At 35.7% G+C, this 23,279-nt stretch overlaps 1 protein-coding gene across 5 annotated transcripts in view; it reads right to left on the reverse strand.

The window, feature by feature from the left end:
* Window positions 1-656: 656 nt before the first annotated feature.
* Window positions 657-23,279, reverse strand: part of LOC142337894 (uncharacterized) — a 164,393-nt gene continuing 141,770 nt past the window's right edge. For 3 of the 5 annotated variants that reach the window (XM_075387515.1, XM_075387514.1, XM_075387518.1), the window contains 9 exons: window positions 21,219-21,581; window positions 20,633-20,682; window positions 20,494-20,556; window positions 20,168-20,293; window positions 17,852-18,039; window positions 17,216-17,400; window positions 15,733-15,955; window positions 8,413-8,605; window positions 657-1,717 (listed from right to left, as the gene is read on the reverse strand). In XM_075387515.1, coding sequence (XP_075243630.1) covers window positions 1,231-1,717; window positions 8,413-8,605; window positions 15,733-15,955; window positions 17,216-17,400; window positions 17,852-18,039; window positions 20,168-20,293; window positions 20,494-20,556; window positions 20,633-20,682; window positions 21,219-21,581 — 1,878 coding nt within the window. In that variant the 3' untranslated portion in view covers window positions 657-1,230. Of the gene's footprint in view, window positions 1,718-8,307; window positions 8,327-8,412; window positions 8,606-15,732; window positions 15,956-17,215; window positions 17,401-17,851; window positions 18,040-20,167; window positions 20,294-20,493; window positions 20,557-20,632; window positions 20,683-21,218; window positions 21,582-23,279 lie in introns of all 5 variants that reach the window. The other 2 variants (XM_075387517.1, XM_075387516.1) reach the window with 2 other exon arrangements.

Below are 23,279 nucleotides of genomic sequence, written 5' to 3' on the forward strand. Positions count from 1 at the left end.
TAGCCCGAAAATCAGCAAATTACATTAAAAACCTGCGAATTATCATAAAATTCACATGAATTAACAAAAACCTTCAAAGCACTTCCGAAACCAGCCTAACATTGAAACAAAATCATAACCAAACCTCTTAACCAAAATAAATAAAAAACTGCTTTAAAGTGCCGCACGTGAACAAAAAAAATTCGCTCGCTTAGAGAAAATTTTTCACACATCAATTTCTCGCTCTCTCAAAAACAGCGGTATGAACAAAAACCCTTCTCTTTTCGCTCCGCTCTTAACTTTTGTTCAGCCCCAAAATCACTCCAAATTTTTTCACGCGTTTCATTTCCCGCTTCAAAAATCACTCCAATAAAATTGATTAAAAAAAGGACTTCTCCAATACTCCTCTTCGAGTCGTAAAAAGACAGCGCCCCAATACAATTCAAATTCTTTGAATTGTAAAAAACCAAGAGCACCGCAATATAGCTACGCTCAGCTTACAGCTTCGCAGCTATAAAAAATAGTTACTTGGTAGGTTGGAACACTTCTTGTGCAAAACACTGCGGATGCTAATCCCCCTCGTGTACATTCATCCTTAGCTGTCTTCCAATTTTTTGTCACAAATTTCTGCAAACTGGCTGCAATATCAACTGCCATACTTCTCGATGTTAAAAAAGTACGGAATAATTTAAATTATTTCGAATTCTAATGGCCATTAAATTGCAAACGGCCAAAAACTGTCCAAAATATATTTGTCAAAGGCCTCATAAACAATTAAGCGATCAAGTATACTCAACGATATACAAATTACAGCTACACAAGAGAGTGGGAATGCAAAACAATGGGTTTGTTAAAAGTGATAGATGCAGTTTGAACAAGTCTTCGAGAGGTTTTATTTCACTACAAAGTAAGAATACAAACAAAGAATCGACTGATGAATTTACGGATGGCAATCACGCCCATCATTTAACAGATAACATCGTAGTTTTGCAAAATTTGGCTCACTTTTGAGCAAATATTTGATATACTCTTCCTTCAAGGATCGATGTGGAATATTAGGTCGTGGAAATTGAACTTTTGACGGAATTTTGAAGATTATAAGTAGATAGAATTGCAAAAAGGCGTCACGTGATGTCACCGACAAAACGTCATAATGTAGTACCCGTCAGCTGAACTTTGGTACAAGAAGGAGTGATTTGGTCAGTCATGTTTTCTTTTTTATAAGGGTCATCCGTAGTATGAGCTGGAATTTCAGAGAAGAAAGATCTCGCCCTCTTTTGGATTCGTGCCGTCTCCAGTGGTCGAGTCCGGCTCGACGTTGTTATTCTTTTCTTCCAGAGATTTTCTGTGATTGCGACTAGTGAAGACGGAGTTTTTAACCGACGACTTACGCATTTGAACACTTTGGCCACTTCGGGTCATCAATTTCTCCTCTTCGGGTTTGAAGAATCGGTTGTCGGAAGAACCACTGCTCGGTGACCGTATAATAGGTTGATGAGTGGTTTCTGGGAAATACTGCGGGGGATTTTTAGCAGAGTTGTTTGTTGTTGTGTGTGGAAAGGCGTTTCCGGTCATGGTAGTTCGTCTGGAAGAGGTCATTTCCGATGAACCCACAGGCGAATTAGCTGTGACCTCTACACGTGGCGTTGGTGTTCCCCTTCTCCTTGAGTAAAGGTTGTCTTTGGAATTTTGCGGTTCAGGTTGTTGGTTGCTGCTATTGCTGGTTCCCTGCCGTAGTCTAAAGAGGGTAAATTTGTCAATGAAATTGAAAGAGCTCGAAAAAAAATTGACCACACCCTATTTTTTTTCTAAGTCAAAAATTGGTTCGCAGTCTCAATAGATTCAATAAGATAAATTCAGCATCTAAAAAAGAGGACAATAAGCTTAATACAATTAACAGTTAGCAGAATTCTCTAAGGAACTCCGATAAATTACTGTACTAAATCATTTTTTGTATCAAAGTAATGCCGAATGCTCTTGATTATAAAACTCAACTCCCAAAATTCCAACCCTTGAGTGACAAACGAAGTTGCTCCAGTTCCTAACCTTTCTAATGACTAAAGCTTTTTCAAACAAAGTTAATTCAAAAAATCAAATGCGTCATTTTATTTTGGTCGTCATGTTTTATTATTGACATTGATCAATATATAGGAGCCCTATATTGACCTTTAAAGGGTTGACCTCTCAACTGACCTTAATGAATTTAGTGAGAGCGTAAATTCAGCGGAAATGACAAAATCTTAATTCACCTTGAAAATTGCAGCCAATTAGTTAACGAAATGACGTCATGCACATCAAAATAGCAAAAGACCAGTGAAAAAGTTTACGGCGTGAAAAAAATGCAAAACAAAAAAAGAGTGTCAGACAAAAAAAACAAAAACCAAGATCACCGCATTATAGCTATGCTCAGCTTACAGCTTCTTGCCTAGAAAAAGCAATTCAAAACTAGAAAAAGCAACAAAATACACCTCAGATTGTCAGAAAATAGCCGCCACTAATTCGTATGACCCTATTGAGATCACTGACGTTTTACAATACCATTTAAGGAAAAGTGTGGTATTTTTATTAGATTGTGCAGTAAGAAACATTCTCTTTCTTAACTAGAGAAAGCATGGATTAATATCAATACCAACAAAAACATACCCGGCAGATTGCCGGAAAATAGCCGCCGTTGATTCCAATAAGCATGATTGGGATTGAACGAATAGAATATATTGAAAAAAAAGATTTTTGTACAAAAATATTTTTTTAAGTCCGATTTATTTTGATGGCATTTCGTAGTTGAACATACTTCTGTTTCTTAGAGAGAGGCTACAGGGGCTACTATCAACACCAATAAGCATTAGAGGTGGTAAATAAGACTTATAGGAACGACGTTGAAATAGCGGGCATCTAAAATTGGGCTTTATGGGTTTATCCCGTTTCTATTTCTGACTTCAATTTTTTATACCGACTCTGTTCATTTTGAATTGCTTTGCTTAGCAACTGATGTTCAAATTCACTTTTAGCAGAATGAGAGAAGAGAGAAACTAGCCTAGAGAAGTCAAAAAGATTTCACGCAAAATGTCGAAAAAGCGGCAAAATGGTAAAGCGAAAAAAAGTTTGACGAAGTAAAAAAAAAAAAAAATACGAGCGCAATAATAGCCGGCTGAGAAGATGAGGGCGGCTATTAAACATAAGACCAGGAAAGCAAGCCTTCATAGAAAAAAACCGCAATTATCAGGCATCTAAAATTGGTCTTTGTGGGTTTATCCGGACTCTATTTTTAATCTAGGTTTTCGGTACGGACTCTGACCATTTAAATTCAGAATGCTTCAAAAACCATTTGAGCAAAATGAGTGAAGAATGAAACTAGACCAGAACATAGACGGCAGATTGCCGGAATAGCTGCGAAAGAATAGGCCTGCGTGCCATATAATAGAGATAGAAACAGATACAGATCTAAATTGAAAAAAAATCGACGCCTCTCAAAAAACTAGGCTAAAACACATTCAGCGATAAATTAGTAAAGCTTGTTAAAATTCAATCCACAGAAGCCTCTTATTAGGGACCTTTACTGCACAAAGGAGTTCCTTTGACCTTAAACAAATTCAAATTAAACTTAAGTTTTAAAGTGCAAAAGTCACGTATGATCAAAATCTAATCACGCAAATAACCTAAAAACTTTCGCAAAAGCGAGTGAGAAATGACGTCAAGCGCTCAAATGCCGTTAGTGAGAGGAAGAAGTCATTCAGAAAATTTGACTTTTTCAGCTTTGCTGTGTGAACAAATGTAAAACGAAAAAAGAGCGTCAGACGACGAAACAAAAAAAAACAAGAGCACTGCAATATAGCTACGCTCAGATTACAGCTTCGCAGCTATAATAGGACAAAAATTTCACGCGGAATGTCGAATAAGCGCCAAAATTAAAACATGTCCGCCACATAGCCGAAAAATACCAGCCATCAACTACCATAACAGCGATTGGGATCAGACAGACAAGAACAGACAAGAAGAAGAACAGACAAGAAGAACAGACAAGAAATGAAAATATGATTCTGTTTAGAAACAGGGGCCAGAATTAAAACCAAAATAATTGAGATGGTAACTAAAACAAAAACATTACCGGCAGATTGCCGGAATAGCTGTGAAAAAATAAGACTTGCGTGCCGTATAATGGAGATAGAAACAGAAACTTCGCCCAGGATTCTCTAGGAAAAGAGTGCGGAACATTAACCACTACGCTACTCGGGCTATCTACGGTCATCACTCACAATCGCTCTAATTTTACCAATATACTTAATTTTTGAATGCGTGCAATTCAAATCAAAAAAATTCAATCGTGAAAAAGTCACTTGAGAAGTGGAAACGAAAAAATGTCCTGGAAAAAAAACGGTCGAGCGAAGACTTTACAATAAAAAACAAACCCGGCACATTGCCAGAAAATATCCGACTTTGCTTCCCATCACACCGATTTGAATTGAGAGAAAAGAAAAACAATGATTAAAATTGATTTTTGTACAAGAACATTTTTAAAGTGCAAACTCTTTTGATTAGATTTCGTTATTCATACTTGTGTTCCTTAACGAAATAATTTAGGGGCTAGTATCAATGGCAATAAGCGTTAGAGCTGAGATTCAAAAAACCAAATTTCAAGCACCGGGCATCAAAAAATGGGCTTTATATGTTTTCTACGTTTCTATTTTGATTTCATTTTTCGATACTGATTCTGTTAATTTTAGACTGCTTTTCTGAGCAACTGCTGTTTCACAGAACTTTGAGTAGAATGAGCGAAGAATGAAATTAGCCTAGAGAAGTCAAAAAGAGTTCATCGAAAATGTTGAACAAGCTGTGAACTAAGGAAAATAAAAACAATTTTTTGTTCGTTGAAGTAAAAATAGCAGGACAACTCCTGGCACAATTCAAAAAATTTTCATTGAGTAAACAAAAAAACTAGACCTAGAAAGGACTTTCAATGGCTAAGCAAAACCATTTTAAAAACAAATTCATAAAAAACGCAAAAAAATGTCAAAATGCCCCCATGAGAACCAAGAAAAACCCCTAGCGAGAAATCGAATTTTTGCGCATGATTTTTACAAATCAGGGCAAAAAATTCGCGCAACAAAACCAGTTGCTTTTTCGCTACTTCCTGTTTCAGCGTGACCAAAATCATCACTTCAATTTGACTTCAAAAATCATGAAAATGTGTGAACAGATCTATAAAAAAAGACAGCGCCCCAATACAATTCAAAAAATAGGAGCGCTAAAATAGCCAGTTGAGAAGATGAGGTCGGCTATATAACCCACATTTCAACATAACCGAAACATAGCCGGCAGATTGCCGGAATAGCTGCGAAAGAATAGACCTGCGTGCCATATAATAGAGATCGAAACAGATACAGATCTAAATTGAAAAAAAAAATCGACGCCGCTCAAAAAAATAGGTAAAAAACATTCAGCGATAAATTAATAAAGCTGGTTAAATTCATTCCGCAGAAGCCTCTTATTAGGGACCTTTACTGCACAAATGAGTTCCTTTGACCTTAAACAAACTCAAATTAAACTTAAGTTTTAAAGTGCAAAAGTCATTTTATTGAGTGAGGTAACTCACGTATGATCAAAATCTAATCACGCAAATAACCTAAAAACTTTCGCTAAAGCGAGTGAGAAATGACGTCAAGCGCGCAAATGCCGTTAGTGAGAGGAAGAAATCATTCAGATAATTTGACTTTTTCAGCTTTGCTGTGTGAACAAATGTAAAACGAAAAAAGAGCGTCAGACGACGAAACAAAAAACATAGCCGGAAGAATTCCGGAAGCGACTCGAAGCGTAAAAACTTGACAAAAACCCTAATTGCAGCTGAAAACATTACCCTTTTTAATGGTTTCAGCCCCCCCCCCCGCGGTCTGATCTAAAAATTGGTGAAATTTAAACCACTGTCACCAAGAGAAACAAAATGCCGCAAAAAAAATTATTATTGAAAACGTTTGGGAAGGATAAGTGCAAAATAACTAGGATAGTCAAAATACTGATAGTCTCAAAAAGCTGAAAGGGCTATCAACTTACCTCAAAAAATTCATGATTCTAATCTCAAAAAGATCGCTACTGCAAACGGCAGATAATAATAACTTAGAGACTAAATTAAATTTTTCAAAAAATAATGCTCAAAGTTAAGAACCAGAAAAACTACTACAGTTAGATTTCTCATCTTTGCAATTTAGACAAAAACAGCATATACTTTTTTCATCTTGTATATATGCTAGACAACATGATTTCAAACTAATTCAAAAATTAAAATAATCATAGAAAAGCAACAGAGTAATATTTAAAGGCAAAAAAATGTTTAAGAACAATACCAAGGTCGGAAAAAATACAATAAAAAAATAGTAAGTGGAAATTCTGGAAGAGGTTTTCTAGTAAACTCTTAGTACTGCCTTATGTTGAATGAAATCAATTGCAACCCAAAGGGATGACGAAAATCTAAGAAAAAGCCGAAATCATTCAATTTGCCAATAACTGAAAAAATCAATATAACCAGTATAAATGTAGGTTCCAGGACAGAGCTAGAATGATACAACCTAGAATGTAAAAAAATACGGACACAATGTAAGGAACACCGTAACAAAGACTAATTCTTGATTTTTGAAAGTTCAAATCAAAGTTTAAAAGTTTTGAAAGTTTAAAAATCAAATTTAAAACAACAAGAAAAACTAACACCATTTCATTTTTCAGCATTCGAGACATAGAAAAGACAACGATTCATCCGAGACAAAAATCTATCCTCCTGAACAGATCAAAAAAAAAGCAGAAATCAAACATACGAAACATTGAAACATTTTGCAAAAAAATGTTAAAAAAATTTCAGGACTGTATTTATAAAAAAAATTAACTGTTTTTCAAAAATTTAATGCTAAAAAATTATTGACGTTTATATTGAAACGAAATCAAAGCCCCTCAAGTTGCACAAAAAGAATATTTCTAGTAATTAAAACCAAAATACAGACAAAAAACTGAGAAAAATAGGAAAAAAACTATCAAAAAATCGGATTAGCATATGTACAATTTTATAAAACAAAATTACATCGAGGTAAAAAGAGGCATTGAGTATATGAATTGTCAACGGGAATTGTCAATAGGAAAAAAGCCAAAAAATAATTATAAAATCAAGAAATTTATGCCAATTTTGAACTTGAAACGCGTTTTCAGGCTCTGCAAAACACTGTGCTAATAAATTCCAAGGTTTAAATTTCAATATAGCATCGAATAAAAATCATTTCGAACAAAAAACCAAATTACAAGCAAAAAAATGGGCCACTTAGACGAAAAAACGGCTAAAAACGGCTCTCTATATGTACCATTCAGTCAAAAACTACTTTTCAAAGTCAAAAAGTCATTCACTAAACGCAGCGCATGATCAAAAAACTTCTCTCGCTCAGAAATAAATAGTTCAGACGGCAATTTTTCTCGCTTTCGCTTTTAGGTCAAAAAAGCGTCTGAACGAATAGTACTTCCGGTAAAAAAAACCTTAAGAAAACCAATACTCCTCTTCGAGTCGTAAAAACCAAGAGCACCGCAATATAGCTTCGCTCAGCTTACAGCTTCGCAGCTATAATAACATTGGGCGAATTGTTCTCAAACGACCGGCGAGCGGTTGTCTTCGGTAGTAGCCAGTTGTGGCCTAGGGATGCAAGCATTAGGGGGAGTGCTGAAGGGGGGTGGGTAATGTGAGGGTTGATGACGGGGAGGTGGAGGGGGTGGGTGACTGAGGGGTCAAAAATTTAAGATTAGGAACCGTCTTTCAGACCATGAAATTAGACCATCAGACCATCTCCTCAAATAGTTTTGGTGAATCACATTGTTAGAGCACAGTAAGGCATAGGGCTCTAAGAGAACATATTGCCCTCCGAGCGCTACCTGTTTATCCCGTTAAGGACGAAAATTCAAATGGATCAGACGAATAATCGGGCAAGCGAAAGATCGACCACAGGACTAATATAATTGCTACCAACTTCGTTTGAAAGCAATTGAATCCATGAAAAAAATAGACATAGCTATCGCTACGCGCCTTTTAAATGGTGCTTGCAGAGCGAAATAACTATTCAAATTAACATGCATGTATTTTATAATCTCTTTTTATATGACAGTTAGTCACCAATGAATTGTGTTGAGTAGCAAGAAATCCGTTAAGATTATATTTCACATGCCTCAATGTGCTAGTTTACCTTTTGGGAAAGAAAAGACGCAAGTCTAGTAATTCTGAAGCAAGCAAACCAAAATCAAACCCTCAAATTATCTTTTGATTTAGAGCCCACTGCAACAGATGCGTCAAGCGCACAAACTTTTACTCACAGAGAATTTTAAGATCGGTCTGAAAATATTCAAGGAAATAGAAATAGTTGCGGCCCCTATTAAGCAAACAAATCACACAGGTTTGGATTGAGAATGATCATTTACCCGGACTGTGGAACACTTTGTTTCTTGGAGGCAAACACGGATTGCTGAATTTTCTTGTTAGATGATGTTGCTTCGCTACCAGGGCCGCCGGGTGTGGAGCTCATCATCAGCTTAGAGGGCAGTTGTTGTTTCATCTCCTGTGAGCTGCTAGGTACACTCTTTTTCTGTTGTACAGGTTGTGTCCTCTTCAGCCCTAAAATTAGAAAAATTACCAAGCCTACCAAAAACATAAAGCGCGCAATGTCGGACGAATTGCTTTTGAACAACAGGCGGTGCAACGTAACTATGATTACGCAAATTTCAAGAAGTCAAACGTAAAAAAGTCACTCGAGAAGTCAAATCACTCATGCAAGCGACAGAATGTTCTAGAACAAAAGCGCAATCACGGTCAAGCAAACATTTTGCATTTAAAAAGACATACACTCACAAAATTGCGTAAAACTTAGTTCGAGAGCAATTAATAGCCAAGTTACACCACCAATTTAAGCCTACTCAAAACTTTTGAGGTGAAACGTCTGTTTAGATACTACTAATAGTAGTGCGCGGCGAATTATTGCCCATGAGCTTTACCTATTTTTTTCTCGTTTATGAGTGCGGAAGTCAAATTGCATACAAAAGAACAGGTCCATCCCAGTTCAGTAAATTAAAACGGGGCTATTCCAATTTAAAAATTGAAAACAGAATTCGTGCCATTAATTTCACTGGCTGCGGCTTCGAAACAACTGGTTCTATACCGCTCCAATTATTATTAACATAGCCAGCAGATTGCCGGAATAGCTGCGAAAGAATAGACCTGCGTGCCATATAATAGAGATAGAAACAGATACAGATCTAAATTGAAAAAAAAAAATCGACGCCGCTCAAAAAACTAGGTAAAAAACATTCAGCGATAAACTAATAAAGCTTGATAAAATTCATTCCACAGAAGCCTTTTATTAGGGACCTTTACTGCACATAGGAGTTCCTTTGACCTTAAACAAATTCAAATTAAACTTAAGTTTTAATGTGCAAAAGTCATTTTATTGAGTGAGGTAAGTCACGTATGATCAAAATCTAATCACGCAAATAACCTAAAAACTTTTGCTGAAGCGAGTGAGAAATGACGTCACGCGCGCAAATGCCGTTAGTGAGAGGAAGAAGTCATTCAGAAAATTTGACTTTTTCAGCTTTGCTGTGTGAACAAATGTAAAACGAAAAAAGAGCGTCAGACGACGAAACAAAAAACATAGCAGGACAAGTCCTGACGTACAATTCAAAGAATTTTCATTGACTAAACAGAAAACTAGACCTAGAACGGACTATGAATGGATTCGGAAAACCATTTAGAAAAAAATCCAATCCAAAAAATCGAAAAAAGTTAAAAATCAAAGTGAAATTGCAGCATGTGAACAAAAAAACCACTAGCGAGAAAGCGAAATTCACTCTAGTTTAAATTTAGAGCGAAAAAAATTCACGCCGCAAAACCACTCGCATTTTCGCTCCACTTCCTGATTCGGCGTGACCAAAATCACTACTCCAATTTGACTTCAAAAATCATGAAAATGTGTGAACAGATCTTTAAAAAAAAACATAGCCGGAAGAATTCCGGAAACGACTCGGAGAAAATTGCCCATCCTTATGACTAAACAACTGAACAACTACTGTGAACCGTGAAACTCCATAAAGGCCATTAAAAAATTAAAGAAGAATAGAAACGGCATTCAAAAACAAATTGAACAAAAAAACTATAAAAATTTAAGTTTTTTAACTTGAGTTTTTTTATAGTACAAAGAAACATAAAGCCGAATAAAATTTCTTTGCAATTAGAGCAGTGAAAAACTCGCAAAACAAGGGCCAAGTCATAAAAGGCTAAGAAACTTGTCCAAGATTTAAAAAAAAACTTCCAAAAATAAGAAAGACTTTCCTCCAAAATTTTTCTGTTAATTTTCCTTAGAAAAAAATGAGTTATACCAAGAAAACCTTAGTCAAATGGTATCTGAATATTTCTTAACAAGCTCTTATCCAAATCTCACTTGAAGCATTAAAGCAAAAAAAACAGGCAAAAACTAATTAAATTTCGTCTAAAAATCAGCAAAACTGATCAAAAATCTACAAATTAGCATTAAACTCAAATTTACTATACTTTTGGCTACACAACTCGGACAACTATTGTGAACCCTGAACCTCCACAAATGCCATAAAAAAATTAAGGAAGAATAGAAACGGCATTCAAAAACAAATTGAACAAAAAACTACAAAAACTTATTAAGTTTTTTTTAACTTGAGTTTTTTTAATAGTACAAGGAATTTAAAGCCGAGTAAAATTCCTTGCCAATTAGAGCAATGGAAAGCTTGCAAAACAATGGGCAAGTCATACTAGGCTCAGAAACTTGTCTAAGACTAAGAAAAAAAAAACTGCAAAAAAAAAAGAAAAATGGTTTAAAAATTCTCAAATTTTCTGTCAATTTTCCGAACAAAAGAATGATTTACACCAATAAAATTTTAGTCAATTGGTACCTGAATATTCCCTAAGTAACAAGCTTCCATTCAAATCTCACTTAAAGCATTAATACAAAAAAAACAGGCAAAAAATCATTAAATTTCGTCTAAAATCAGCAAAACTGATGAAATACCTCCAAATTAGCAATAAACTCAGAATTAACTACTTGAAACCCTCAATTCCTGTCAAAACAAGCATAAAACTAATACAATATCATAATCAAACCCCATAACCATCAAAAGTTGCAAAAAAACTGCTTTTAAAAGCCGCACGTGAACAAAAAAATTTCGCTCGCTTAGAGAAAATTTTTTCACACATCAATTTCTCGCTCTCTCAAAATCAGCGGTATGAACAAAAACCACTCTCTTTTCGCTCCGCTCTTAACTTTTGTTCAGCCCCAAAATTACTCCAAATTTTTTCACGCGTTTCATTTCCAGCTTCAAAATCACTCCAATAAAATTGATTAAAAAAGGACTTCTACAATACTCCTCTTCGAGTCGTAAAAAGACAGCGCCCCAATACAATTCAAATTCTTTGAATTGTAAAAAATCAAGAGCACCGCAATATAGCTACGCTCAGCTTAGAGCTTCGCAGCTATAATAAAAACATAGCCGGCAGATTGCCTGAATAGCTGCGAAAGAATAGACCTGCGTGCCATATAATAGAGATAGAAACAGATAAAGATCTAAATTGAAAAAAATCGACGCCGCTCAAAAAACTAGTTGAAAAACATTCCGCAATAAATTAATAAAGCTTGTTAAAATTCATTCCGCAGAAGCCTCCTATTAGGGACCTATACTGTACATATGAGTTCGTTTGACCTTAAACAAATTCAAATTAAACTTAAGTTTTAAAGTTCAAAAGTCATTTTATTGAGTGAGGTAAGTCACGTATGGTCAAAATCTAATCACGCAAATACCCTAAAAACTTTTGCTAAAGCGAGTGAGAAATGACGTCACGCGCGCAACTGCCGTTAGTGAGAGGAAGAAGTCATTCAGAAAATTTGACTTTTTCAGCTTTGCTGTGTGAACAAATGTAAAACGAAAAAAGAGCGTCAGACGACGAAACAAAAAAACATAGCAGGACAAGTCCTGATATACAATTCAAAGAGTTGATTGAAAAACTTAGATTTACTCTACCTGGATAGCAGATCAATTCAACGATACCTGCCAAAACAAAAACAAAATCATCTCAAAAAATTGAGAACCAAACCATCTAAACAAATATATAATCCTTGATAAAACTTGGAAGCTTTTACCCCTAAGGCAATATTTGACCCCTTTAAATATACCTATTTCAAAAATATGTTCACAACCAAATTTTTTTTCTGAAATTAGTGCAGTATTATATCTGCAAGGCCTGAAAAAATTCATTGGCGCTTGAAGACCGATTAACTCGAAAATTATCAAAAACTAAAAATATCAACTGAAATTTTAATGAAATGTTGCTGAAAATCGTGACATTAATATCTTAAGAACCATTTCTTGAAAAATGATTCAAGTGTCTCTAGAGGCTATCCAGTAAACCAATTCCAAGTCTTAAAAAATCAATTGGTTCAAAGATCGATAGGCAATAATTTTTGTAAAAAATTTCACATTTCAAAAAACAGAAACTCGTCTATTAAAATGTTAAAAAACCATCCAATTATCCCCTAGCAACTATTTAATAACATACTATCAAACCCTGTAGGTTATCTGGCTACTCAGGCGAGAAAAACTGAATTAAAGACAAATGTCTTGAAAAAAACTTGAAAGTTTTATCAAAAAATTTTCAAAATTCGAAAGTTTAAATTGTTGAAAACAAATCCATTAAAACTAACAACTAAGCAAAAACTGTTTTCAGACCGTGCAATAGGTTTCCTGGCACTTGAGAATGGACAAATATCAAAAATTGACAAAAACTTTAAGAAACCTCAAAAAAATTGCAGATTTTATTTAAAAAAATGCTAAAATTTGAGACCTTAAAATGTTGAAAACACCTCCATTGTTACTGGAAATTATACAGTGCCCTATTATCAAACCTTAAAGGAGGTTCCCTGGCCACTGAAGCTGGAAAAACGCAAAAAATGACAAAAATTTTCAAAAAACTTGAAAAAAAGTGCAAAAACTAGTATCATTTTGTGTGTTTGTGTTTGTAGTACCAGAACATATAGCTCATAAACTGGTCATAACAAGTACCTTTTTCTCGCAAAAGGCCTTCATCAACTTTTAAAAACTTCAACCTAAGACTAATCAAGCAAAAAATTTAAAAAATTACAAAAAAAACATGAAAAATTGCACCATTTTGAGCCCAAAAACTCCTAAAAAAGACTTTTTAACCTTCAATTGAGGCCATCCCAGCAGCTGCAACACTCTAAGCATTTGAAGGACTACTAACTTCCACTTTGGGCCTCTAATGAAACTTATTGCCCGCTGGGCTTTACCTGTTTATCCCGTTTTGAAAGATCGAAGTCATTGAAAAATATGTGAACACATCTTAAAAAAAACATAGCAGGACAAGTCCTGACGTACAATTCAAAGAATTTTCATTGACTACACAGAAGAATTAGACCTAGAAGGGACTATCAGTGAATTAAGAAAACTATTTTTAAAAAATCAGAACAAAAAAAGTAAGAAAAAAACAGAAAATCAATATCAAAAAGCCGCATGTGAACGAAAAAACCACTAGCGAGAAATGAGAATTAAAATTCAAACAAAAAAACTAGGCCTAGAATGAGCTGCGAATGGATTGGGAGAACCATTGTGAAAAAAATCCGATCCAAAAAATCGAAAAAACAGTAAAAATCAGAGTGAAATTGCCGCATGTGAACAAAAAACCACTACCGAGAAACCGAATTTTTGTTCAAACACCGTTTTCTCACTCTACTTTAAAATTAGAGCGAAAAAAATTCACGCCGCAAAACCACTCGCTTTTTCGCTCCATTTCCTGTTTCGGCGTGACCAAAATCACTACTCCAATTTGACTTCAAAAATCGTGAAAATGTGTGAACAGATCTTAAAAAAAAAAACATAGCCGGAAGAATTCCGGAAACGACTCGAAGGAAAAAACGAGCGCCCCTAACAAAACAAACATAAAACTTATTCTACTGATTGACCACAATAACTAACATAATGCTTATCCTACTGAATAACACTTGTCACTTTTAAACAAAAAAAAAAGAAAAAGAACAACGAAAAAATAACTGACCAGAAAAGACGATAAAGCACGTGATAAAAATTTTACATTGAGTTGCAAGTTTAAAAACAACTTTTGGCGAAAACCCGTGAAATAGGTTTAGTTTAATTTTGTTGAATCACTGCTATTTGAGACAAAAGCCAAACACAAATTTCAAGTAGAATAAACGAAGGTAAAAGAAAGGAAATGAAAAACAAAACCAAAAATGTTTTCTGTAAAAAAAACAAAAAAAATTGGCCACAAATAATGAATCAAATACCATTATGCTGAAATCAAATCATTATTTCAAAAAACTTTTAATACTACATCTGGTCAAGTGTCCATCAATCCAAATCATTGTTTATTTATGAGTAAAAACGAAGAACGAAAAAAATAGAAATAAAGTTAGTGTTTAAGAAAAGTTAGTGATATTTGTCATTGAAAAGAGCACTAAATATATTTCAACAAAACCTCTAGAAAAGCTCCTATCAAAAGCTAGACCACTAAAAACTAGCAAAAAGCAGACAATCAGAAGAACTCAGCAAAAATTCCAAAAAAAAAACACGAAAATTTGCGGAACTCTGCATAAAAAAAAGTTACTCAATTATCTTCAACAAAATGATTCAAAATTGAAATCAAAATCATCAACACGCATCAAGGACAACTAATTTGGACTATAGGCATCCCCAAATGCTATAAAAAATTGAAGAACACGAAGGGCATTTAAAAAAAGTGAAAAAAAATCTTAGAAAAAATTGAGCTTTTTTTTTAATTTCACGGGAGCACATAGACCCAAAAAACGTTAATTGGAGCGAATTAGTACTGGAAGACTTTGAAAACAATAGGAAAGTCAAATAGGCTGAATAATTTTTCTAATTTTAGAAAAAAAAAACGAAAAACAGCAAAAAATTAAGAAAAATAATTCAAAATTTTTCAGTTTATTGTCATTTTTCTAAACAAAAAAATCGTTTCAAACCTAAGAGAATGTAATCACTTGGTATCTAAAAACTCAGTTACTAACATGCGTCTATTCAAAGCCATTACAAAGCATTATAACAAAACAAAACGCAAAAAATTGCTAAAATTCGCCTAAAAGTCAGCAAAATAGCTGAAAAACCAGCAAAATGGTATAAAAATCTTATTAATGACCAAAAACTTGCTAACCACTATTAAAACAACCCTAAGCATCACACAATATCATAATCAGACCTCTAAACCAAAAAAATAACAAAAAAAACGGTTTTAAAAGGCCGCATGTGAACAAAAAATTTCGCTCGCTTAGAGAAAATTTTTTCACACATCAATTTATCGCTCTCTCAAAAACAGCGGTATGAACAAAAACCACTCTCGTTTCGCTCCACTCTTCAAATTTTGTTCAGCACAAAAACCACTCCAAATTTTTTCACGCGTTTCATTTCCCGCTTTAAAAATCACTCCAATAAAATTGATTAAAAAAAAGGACTTCTCCAATACTCCTCTTCGAGTCGTAAAAAGACAGCGCCCCAATACAATTCAAATTCTTTGAATTGTAAAAAACACAGCGCCCCAATACAATTCAAATTCTTTGAATTGTAAAAAACCAAGAGCACCGCAAAATAGCTACGCTCAGCTTACAGCTTCGCAGCTGTAATAAAATAAACATTTTCTGTAGCCTTTTAATGGACATGGGTTGTCATCTCTCAAATTACCTGCAGTGGTGGTCTGTGCAGCGATAGCTCCTTGATTAGCACCAACAGAACCCGAAGAGGCAACAGCAGCCGCAGCAGAGGCTGGATAGACAAAATTACTGCTGTTAATGTGTGGGGATGACGTCATAACAGCCGGCAACACAGTATCTACGGGGGGAGATGCCACTGTGCCCCCATACGGCATCTGGGAAGCTTTGATCGCTAATGAGGCCGAGTCTGGATTCTAAATATATCAAACAGTTGCTAATATACAGCCACAAAATCAGTGACGCTGCTCAAATTTGGAGATTAAATTAGATCTAGATCGTTTCCAATCTGCGTCACAAAGTAATTACTAATTCCCCTTATTATTTATCATGGTTTAATCGCATAAATTATTCACAATATCTTTCTGAAAAATCGCAGCGATGCACGTTCTCTTATCTTTCTGTTCACATGTCTTTTGATATTATTGCGAATGGATGGCTAAAATGACGTTCGATATAAAAAAAATCCAGGTAATACTTAATAACTTGAAAGCTTTCAATTCATCTCAAATACCCTTTCATCTACATCATTATCATGTTTTTTTTCTATAATCAGCTAAAGAAAAAACAAAAATAATTCTTTTCTTTCAGATTGATTAAAACTGATCGGCTAACGACTTGAGTGAAAGTTGGCCAGTTCAATCAATCTAGCCATATGAGAGAGAACTTTCGAATAAAGTGGTTTAGATTAATTAACCGGATCACTGACCCCACACAGCAACTTTTATAGCACCCCGTTGCGTCAATAACATACAACCACTGTAATCCAAATTATATTCATTGTACATTGTTTAATTTTACGACGCAATTGATATCATTTACGGTTGAGAATAACCGACTGCTTCGCGAACATGACGACCATTGAGATGATAAAGTTTTAATCATCAATTAGATTTGTTCACTCTATCTGTGTGAATTAGAGTAAAAAAAATAGAGTACAAGCTCCTCAATTTTGGTCATTTGAAAGCTTTTAAATCACACGTAACACTAAATCCTGTGAAGTGTTTTGCCATGCCCTGGTTGCCCAAACTTGGAAAACTCGGTAAGGCCGTGGTACCGCACCGTAAAAAAGTCTTACTAGGTTTTCAAAGTTTCCTCTAAGGTGGGCAAACTGGGTGATCATTTTTACTATGGCACGAAAACCAGTTTTTTAAAGTTTATCGTTGCGGTATCTTGATAGAACATACCAAATCTGACACTGTTTATGAAATGACGCATCTACTCTGTTAAGACATTTTATTTGAACTACAGTACCACGAAAATAGTAAACACAAGTAAAATACACTTCGAAGTTGCACGGTCATGGTGTAAATATATACTCTGAAAAGCAAAGTGTTTCTTTTTAGAGATGGGAACACGGATTCCAGGACATAATGCAAAATTAACGGACCACGACTTTCTAGGTCACAAAAAGATATGGGCTTTAAGGGTCCCGTCCCGCATGGACATGTTATTACCTTTAAGTTATCGGATGGCGACAAGCTTGTGTTTTGAGGTAGAGGGGATTTGAGAAATGACGAAGGAGAGGTCTCGCTACTGTCTCCACCCACAACAAGCAGACTAGTACCAATACCACTCGCTCCCTTCATGTCACTCTCGTCACTCTCTTGAGGTCCTAGGGGAGATAAGGACGCCGTTTTATCTGAAAAAAACTTCTAGGGTTTTAGGCAAGTTCACTGCTGCAGGAAGTTTCAGATCAATTTCATTCAAGGCTGCAGCTGAAGCCTCCACACTGGCCAACTAATTACTGGAAGCTAATTACTGCAGCTTTGCATCAAAATAATAGATTTTAAAATTTCAGTGCGTAATTAGAGCAGTCTTAAACAAACAAAAATCCACTTGTAAAAAGGGTTAAAAGGGACCCAAATAATTGCTTCAAAATTTCTTCAGAGCAAATCAAAAACTGCTTTTGTCAAACTTTACAGCAAATTCAAACGTTTTCGCTTGTTTGTTATTTTAAAATAAAAGTTCAACATCGTCCGAATTGCTCTCAGTGCGAGAAGATATGTACAATTTATTTGAAACAACTGCCATAATTGGATAGCCCAATGGGCTAAGAAATGGCCTCTCATAACGAGCCAAGAAATTCTTACCATCAGCAGCATTTGGAATGGATCCCCTCTTTTGTGAGTATTTCTGAAGATGGAAAAAGCACATATTTTGCTCCCCTTCACATCCACAGGAGCAGTCAAGTGTGTTGTGGGAAGTAGAGGTAGCATCTGGTCCAGAACCGCTGGTCTCTGCAGGCGCTGACGAAGAAGACGTACTCTTGTTGAGATTCCTGAAATAAACAAGCAATTAAATCACCTTATCTGAAGTTAAAAACAGTTAAATAAACGTCGGGCGATTTTCTCGCAAACGACTGGCGAGCGGTTGTCTTCTTCAGTAACTCCAGCTTAGGGAGGCTAGCTTTAGGGCTGTGAACATTAGCATTGCAACACGAATTTATGTCTTAAACAGTTTCGGTGAATCGCATACATAGAACTTAGAGACTGGAGAGCCGTAAGGCTCTAAGAGAACTTATTACTTCCGGGCGTCACCTGTTTATACCGTTTTGAGGACGAAAAGTCAGAAGCTTCAGACGAAAAATTGATTCAGAGAAAAATTGCATAAAAAGCATAGCCGGTGGAATACCGCAAGAGCCGAAGAGCCATAAAATATTTAACCTCCAAACTAACCATAAATGAAAAAAACTCCAAACTCCAAAAATGAAAAAAAAAAACCAAAACAAAGGGGAAAAAATAATTTCCCAAATAAAAGAAAATGTGGATAAAATAACTTCCCAAATAAAAGAAAATCTGGATCTATTCTGTTTTGCCCCCCCCCCCCCCCAAGCTTAGTGGGCTCAAATCTTTTACGCCCCAGGCGAACGAGCTATTTTTTTACATAGTAACGTGCTATATAACAGCATATAGTTTGTATCTGGGAGAGTAAAAACCACTGGGGGGGGGGGGGGTGGGGTAAACTTAAAACATTGCAAGTAAGTACCATGGATACAAAAAAATTATAAGTAATCATCATGATTTACAGTGTCAAAAACTTTCCGCAAATCTAGTAAAACCGACATATTTCGATATTCACTTTCTCGAAGCCGCTCAATTATTTCAATGAGGGAATGTCATATTGAGTGACCCGACCGAAATTCAAACTGCTTGGGATACAGAAATTTCAATTAACAACAAATGACGAGCTCCTTCTAGAACTTTACTTACTGCGGATAAAAAAGAAGGGTAATTCTTGATACAGGTCTTCGATCCCTTCCTCCGTAGAGGTATTACGCAAGAAACCTATCCGCAATCTGGCAAAAATCGTATTCCTGCGTAGCTCCAATAAAAAGTGACGAATTACCGGAAAGCTAAATTTCAAAATATTGGAAGATATTCCATCTAGACCAATTGCCTTATCTCGAAGTTGGAAGACAATATCTTGTCATTCATGAAGTCATTGGATAGAAAAAATATTGATCACTAATGGATGCCTTTTTAAGACAATGATCATTGTGAAGAGGATCAATTGGTCGCCCAACTGTATCTTTGAGCATATCATTAAACGCATTGGCTTTATCGAAATCATCGGTAATTTCTCGACTCGAAAAATTGTTCCTGAGTATCTGTGCATGTTGTTTTTGTCGACCACAAAGTGAGTTTCGCACTTGTAGAACTTCTTTGACGCGGCTAAATATTAATTTAAAATACGTTCAAAATATTCTTTTTTGGCCATTCTTATTATTTTTTGATGTTTTATTCCGTTTCTAATGATAGCATTTTTCGTCAAAAAAATTTATAGTTTTGTGGAAACTTTGGTAGGGCGTTTGTATTTTATGCTGTTTGTAATTTCGTTGGTTATCCATTTTGTAGAAGCATCCCGTCCGGTTTTAGTACATGTATGCAGTAAAACTGTGTTACAAGTGTTTGCAGAAAGTTGCCGACCTTATCGTCCATGTTCTGTTCACTTTGAAATTCATTATTGAGATTGAGAAAAGAAACGAGTGCTTCACTTTCTTTCTCAAAACAGGCATAAACTTTATTTCTAGTTTGTTTGATCTTATCTCGACAATCAGTTTATGGGGGAGGTAGTTAGGCGAGGTGCACATTTAGACGGGGGTAGGTAGGTGGGGGTGCGTGAAGCTTGAATGGGGCGGAGGGACGCTGTTATAGTTTTATGGGAAGAAAAGTTTTCAAAACAACCTTTCGACCTTGCATTTTACCAGCAGTTCCTAATTACTATACATTAGATACTAAGCTACTGTTAAAGTAAAATGTTCGGAAACAGAAGTCAATGTTCAAAGAGAAAGTCAAAATTCAAGTCATGAACAAATTGGTTTCGGCTAAAAAACCTGTAAAAAGACCACGGGACTAAAATAAATATTAGAAACTTTGCTAAAATCATAATTTCGAATATCTACTAACTGTTGGACTCGCTTGAACTCTCCGACAGTCTTGTTGTCTTTGATAAGTGAGTCTAACTGCATCTGAAGAGTGTCTTTTTTACTCCTCATCAACTCGTCTTTCTTCGACTTGAGCTCCTCTTCCAGCCTACGCAACACAAAATTCGATATCATGTAACGTCTCAAAGAAAAAATGACTACTGGACCGATCGCAAAATGGCAGCCATTAAATACATTGCTTAATTTTTTTTTTCACTTGTTCAGTTTAAAATTCTTCTGATCCACTTTTGGGAATTTGAAATCAGTCTTAAGGTTCTTCAGAACCCTTTCTAATGAAAAATGACTCACTTGGTGATGTGATCTTTGGCGGCCATGAGGTGATTGTTTTTGGCCACAATGGCAGCTTCCAATCTGAAAACAGAAGCCGAGTAACATGTCGAGACAGGCAACAAAACAAGAAAGAGGTCTCTTATGATCTCAAACTCACTCTGATATGTATTGAGTGGCTTCACCTCCACAACTGCAGCTGACACTTCGCTGGAACAAAACCCACAACATAATCAAGGGATAAATTGAGGGAAAACAAGTGGTCAGATAACCTATAGTGGTCACCTTAGTGGTCAGATAACCTATACCCCCATCATGGTAAACATACCATAAGCGGTAAGCGGGGGTGTAATTTTGTGTGTGTGTGTGTGGGGGGGGGGGGGGGGGAGGGGAAGGGGCTGTAATGGGAAAGCCTTCGAATTTTGTTTTCAAATATTTTCAACACAAACTATTTTTTGTCGAAAAAGTAATGGTCTCATTAACAGAACCAAGAGGAAGAGTGTTACTTCGTAAGAAAAGTTGTTCTTCGGGGGTGGGGGGGGGGGGGTGTTTGAGGTATCAGATAAATGATAGCACGCCTAAAAAGCAACCATAGCCAAACTCCAACGGTGGTTATCCTGAAAGTATCTAGCAAGACTGGTATGATTATGTATAATCTCCCTATAGTCTCACAAGAATCTTGCATGGTCTTGAAAGCTAGCCATCGTGTCTGGACACAAGAGTTGAAGTAAAGACAAATGACAAACCTTTTGGGGTATCTCGAAAATGACACTGCCTGTCATTGAGCTCCGCCTGCTACCAGAAGACTGTTGTTGTTGTTGTTTGAAGTTCGAATCAGCAGGTGTAAAGCTGAATGGCCTCTTAGATCCTGCATTATCTCCAGCAACAGCCGCCAATTCGCTCTCAGTACCCGAGGCCTCTAAGTTCGGTTTACAACTCTCCGATCGGATGACCGGTGAAGAGGCAGTATTGCTCGCACTAGAAGAGTTGTTTTCATTTATGGACGATAGCTGGGAATTAGGAACAGTTGTGGTTGATTTCTTCAAGTCAGACAACTCCGACATCAAAGATGAGATGTTGCCCTTTATTGTTTCACCCTCCTCGAGAGACTGAAAGAAAGATAATTTGACCTCTCGTGAATCGCTTGTTTTATTTCAACAAATATCTTAAAACCCAACGGTCATGGGACCACACACGTCGTACTCGTCTACGAGTAAAACAGAAAACTGACCTAAAATTTTTTATGTCTTCATTTTAAGATCATGACATGATCATGAAAACATTTTTACGTCAGTTTTCTGTTGTAAATAAAAGCAATTTGACGAGAAATTTCAAAATAGATAAAAGTTTGGGGACTTTCACAGCGGTTATGCACTACGGTTTCTTATGCACTACAAGTTGACATGATCTGAAAATCTGATCCTCATAGCTTTAAAAATGATCGAAGCGGATGAAATATAGTGACGAAAAAGAGACAATTAGGGCTTCCCTCCCCATCATTTCATGGCCCATAGAAAACTATCAAAAGCATATCCTAAGAAAAACTTTTAATTAATTAAACTCATTTCACTTCAGAACCCTTTCAGCAACAGCACTCATTAATGAACATCATCTATTAATCATGAAATTATTACGAGTGTCCACAAATGACCTTCAATTTGGTTTTTTAAAGCCGTTTAGAGAATGATACGATCAAACAGAGACGTCGGATTGTCGGAAAATGCCTGCAAAATTGATCACTGGGAACCCTCTTTAATAGACCAATCCAATGACAAACACCGACGTCTTTCAAATAATAGAGCTCTATTATTTTCTAGTTTGAGTGAATGAAGTCAGTTTTTAGTGACATTTGTCATGTTTGGTCAAAAAAGTTTCGCAATTTACAGATCACATACCAGGCCGATTGCCCGAAAACAGCCCCCCTTGACACAAACCGGGATTGGAAAAAAGGCAAAAGTGTGCGGTATTTCGATAGGATTTTCCAGTTGACCAAACTCCTGTTTCTAAAAGAGAGGATACAGGTGTTAGTTTCACTAGCAATAAACATTATACCTGGTAACTAGGACTACTTAGAACAAAAATCTGATAACGGTAATCTAAACCAAGGTTTATCCGATTTATATTCTTGATTTCGTTTTTTGACATCAAAGAATAAATTGGATGATTTACTCTTTAAAAGCACTTTGAGCAGAATGATCAACCAATGAAAACAGCCTATAGAGATCAAAAAGTTGTTAAACATTTTACGCAAAATGTTAAGCAAGACGTAAACTGCGGTAAAGCAAAACATATATCGCCTTTTAAAAATTTCGTACAGAAAATGAAGAGAAAAGCAGTAAAAACAGAAGTCAAATTGCCGCACGTGAAAAACAATTTGATATCAAAAACCAAAAATTTATTTAAACACCATTTTCTTACGTCACTTAAAAAGCAATTCGAAAACAATAAACCATGATACTCGTTTTCAGCTCCTCTTAACATTCCAGTTTGATGAAAATCACTACTCCAATTTGACTTCTGTTTGATAAGAAAATATTGACCGAATAGCGTGTGAACAAAGCCGAAAGAATCCAGAGCCAACTCGAAGTAGATATTCATTATGGCCCAAACCAACTATGACACAAATAATTTTCAAAATTAATGACCCAGAAATTAATGAATGAGAAAAGCCAAATCGGATAACAAAATATCTGAAACAGTTTCAGAATTTGTGACTCCTAGCTAACTATTGACAAAATAACGGTCGAAAATAACGGTTTTCATTCAATAATTGACTACCAACCGGGGAAAAACAAAGAAAACAGTTT

This window comes from Convolutriloba macropyga, chromosome 4, assembly GCF_964194025.1.
Source record: "Convolutriloba macropyga chromosome 4, txConMacr16.3, whole genome shotgun sequence".
NCBI classification, from domain to species: domain Eukaryota; kingdom Metazoa; phylum Xenacoelomorpha; order Acoela; family Convolutidae; genus Convolutriloba; species Convolutriloba macropyga.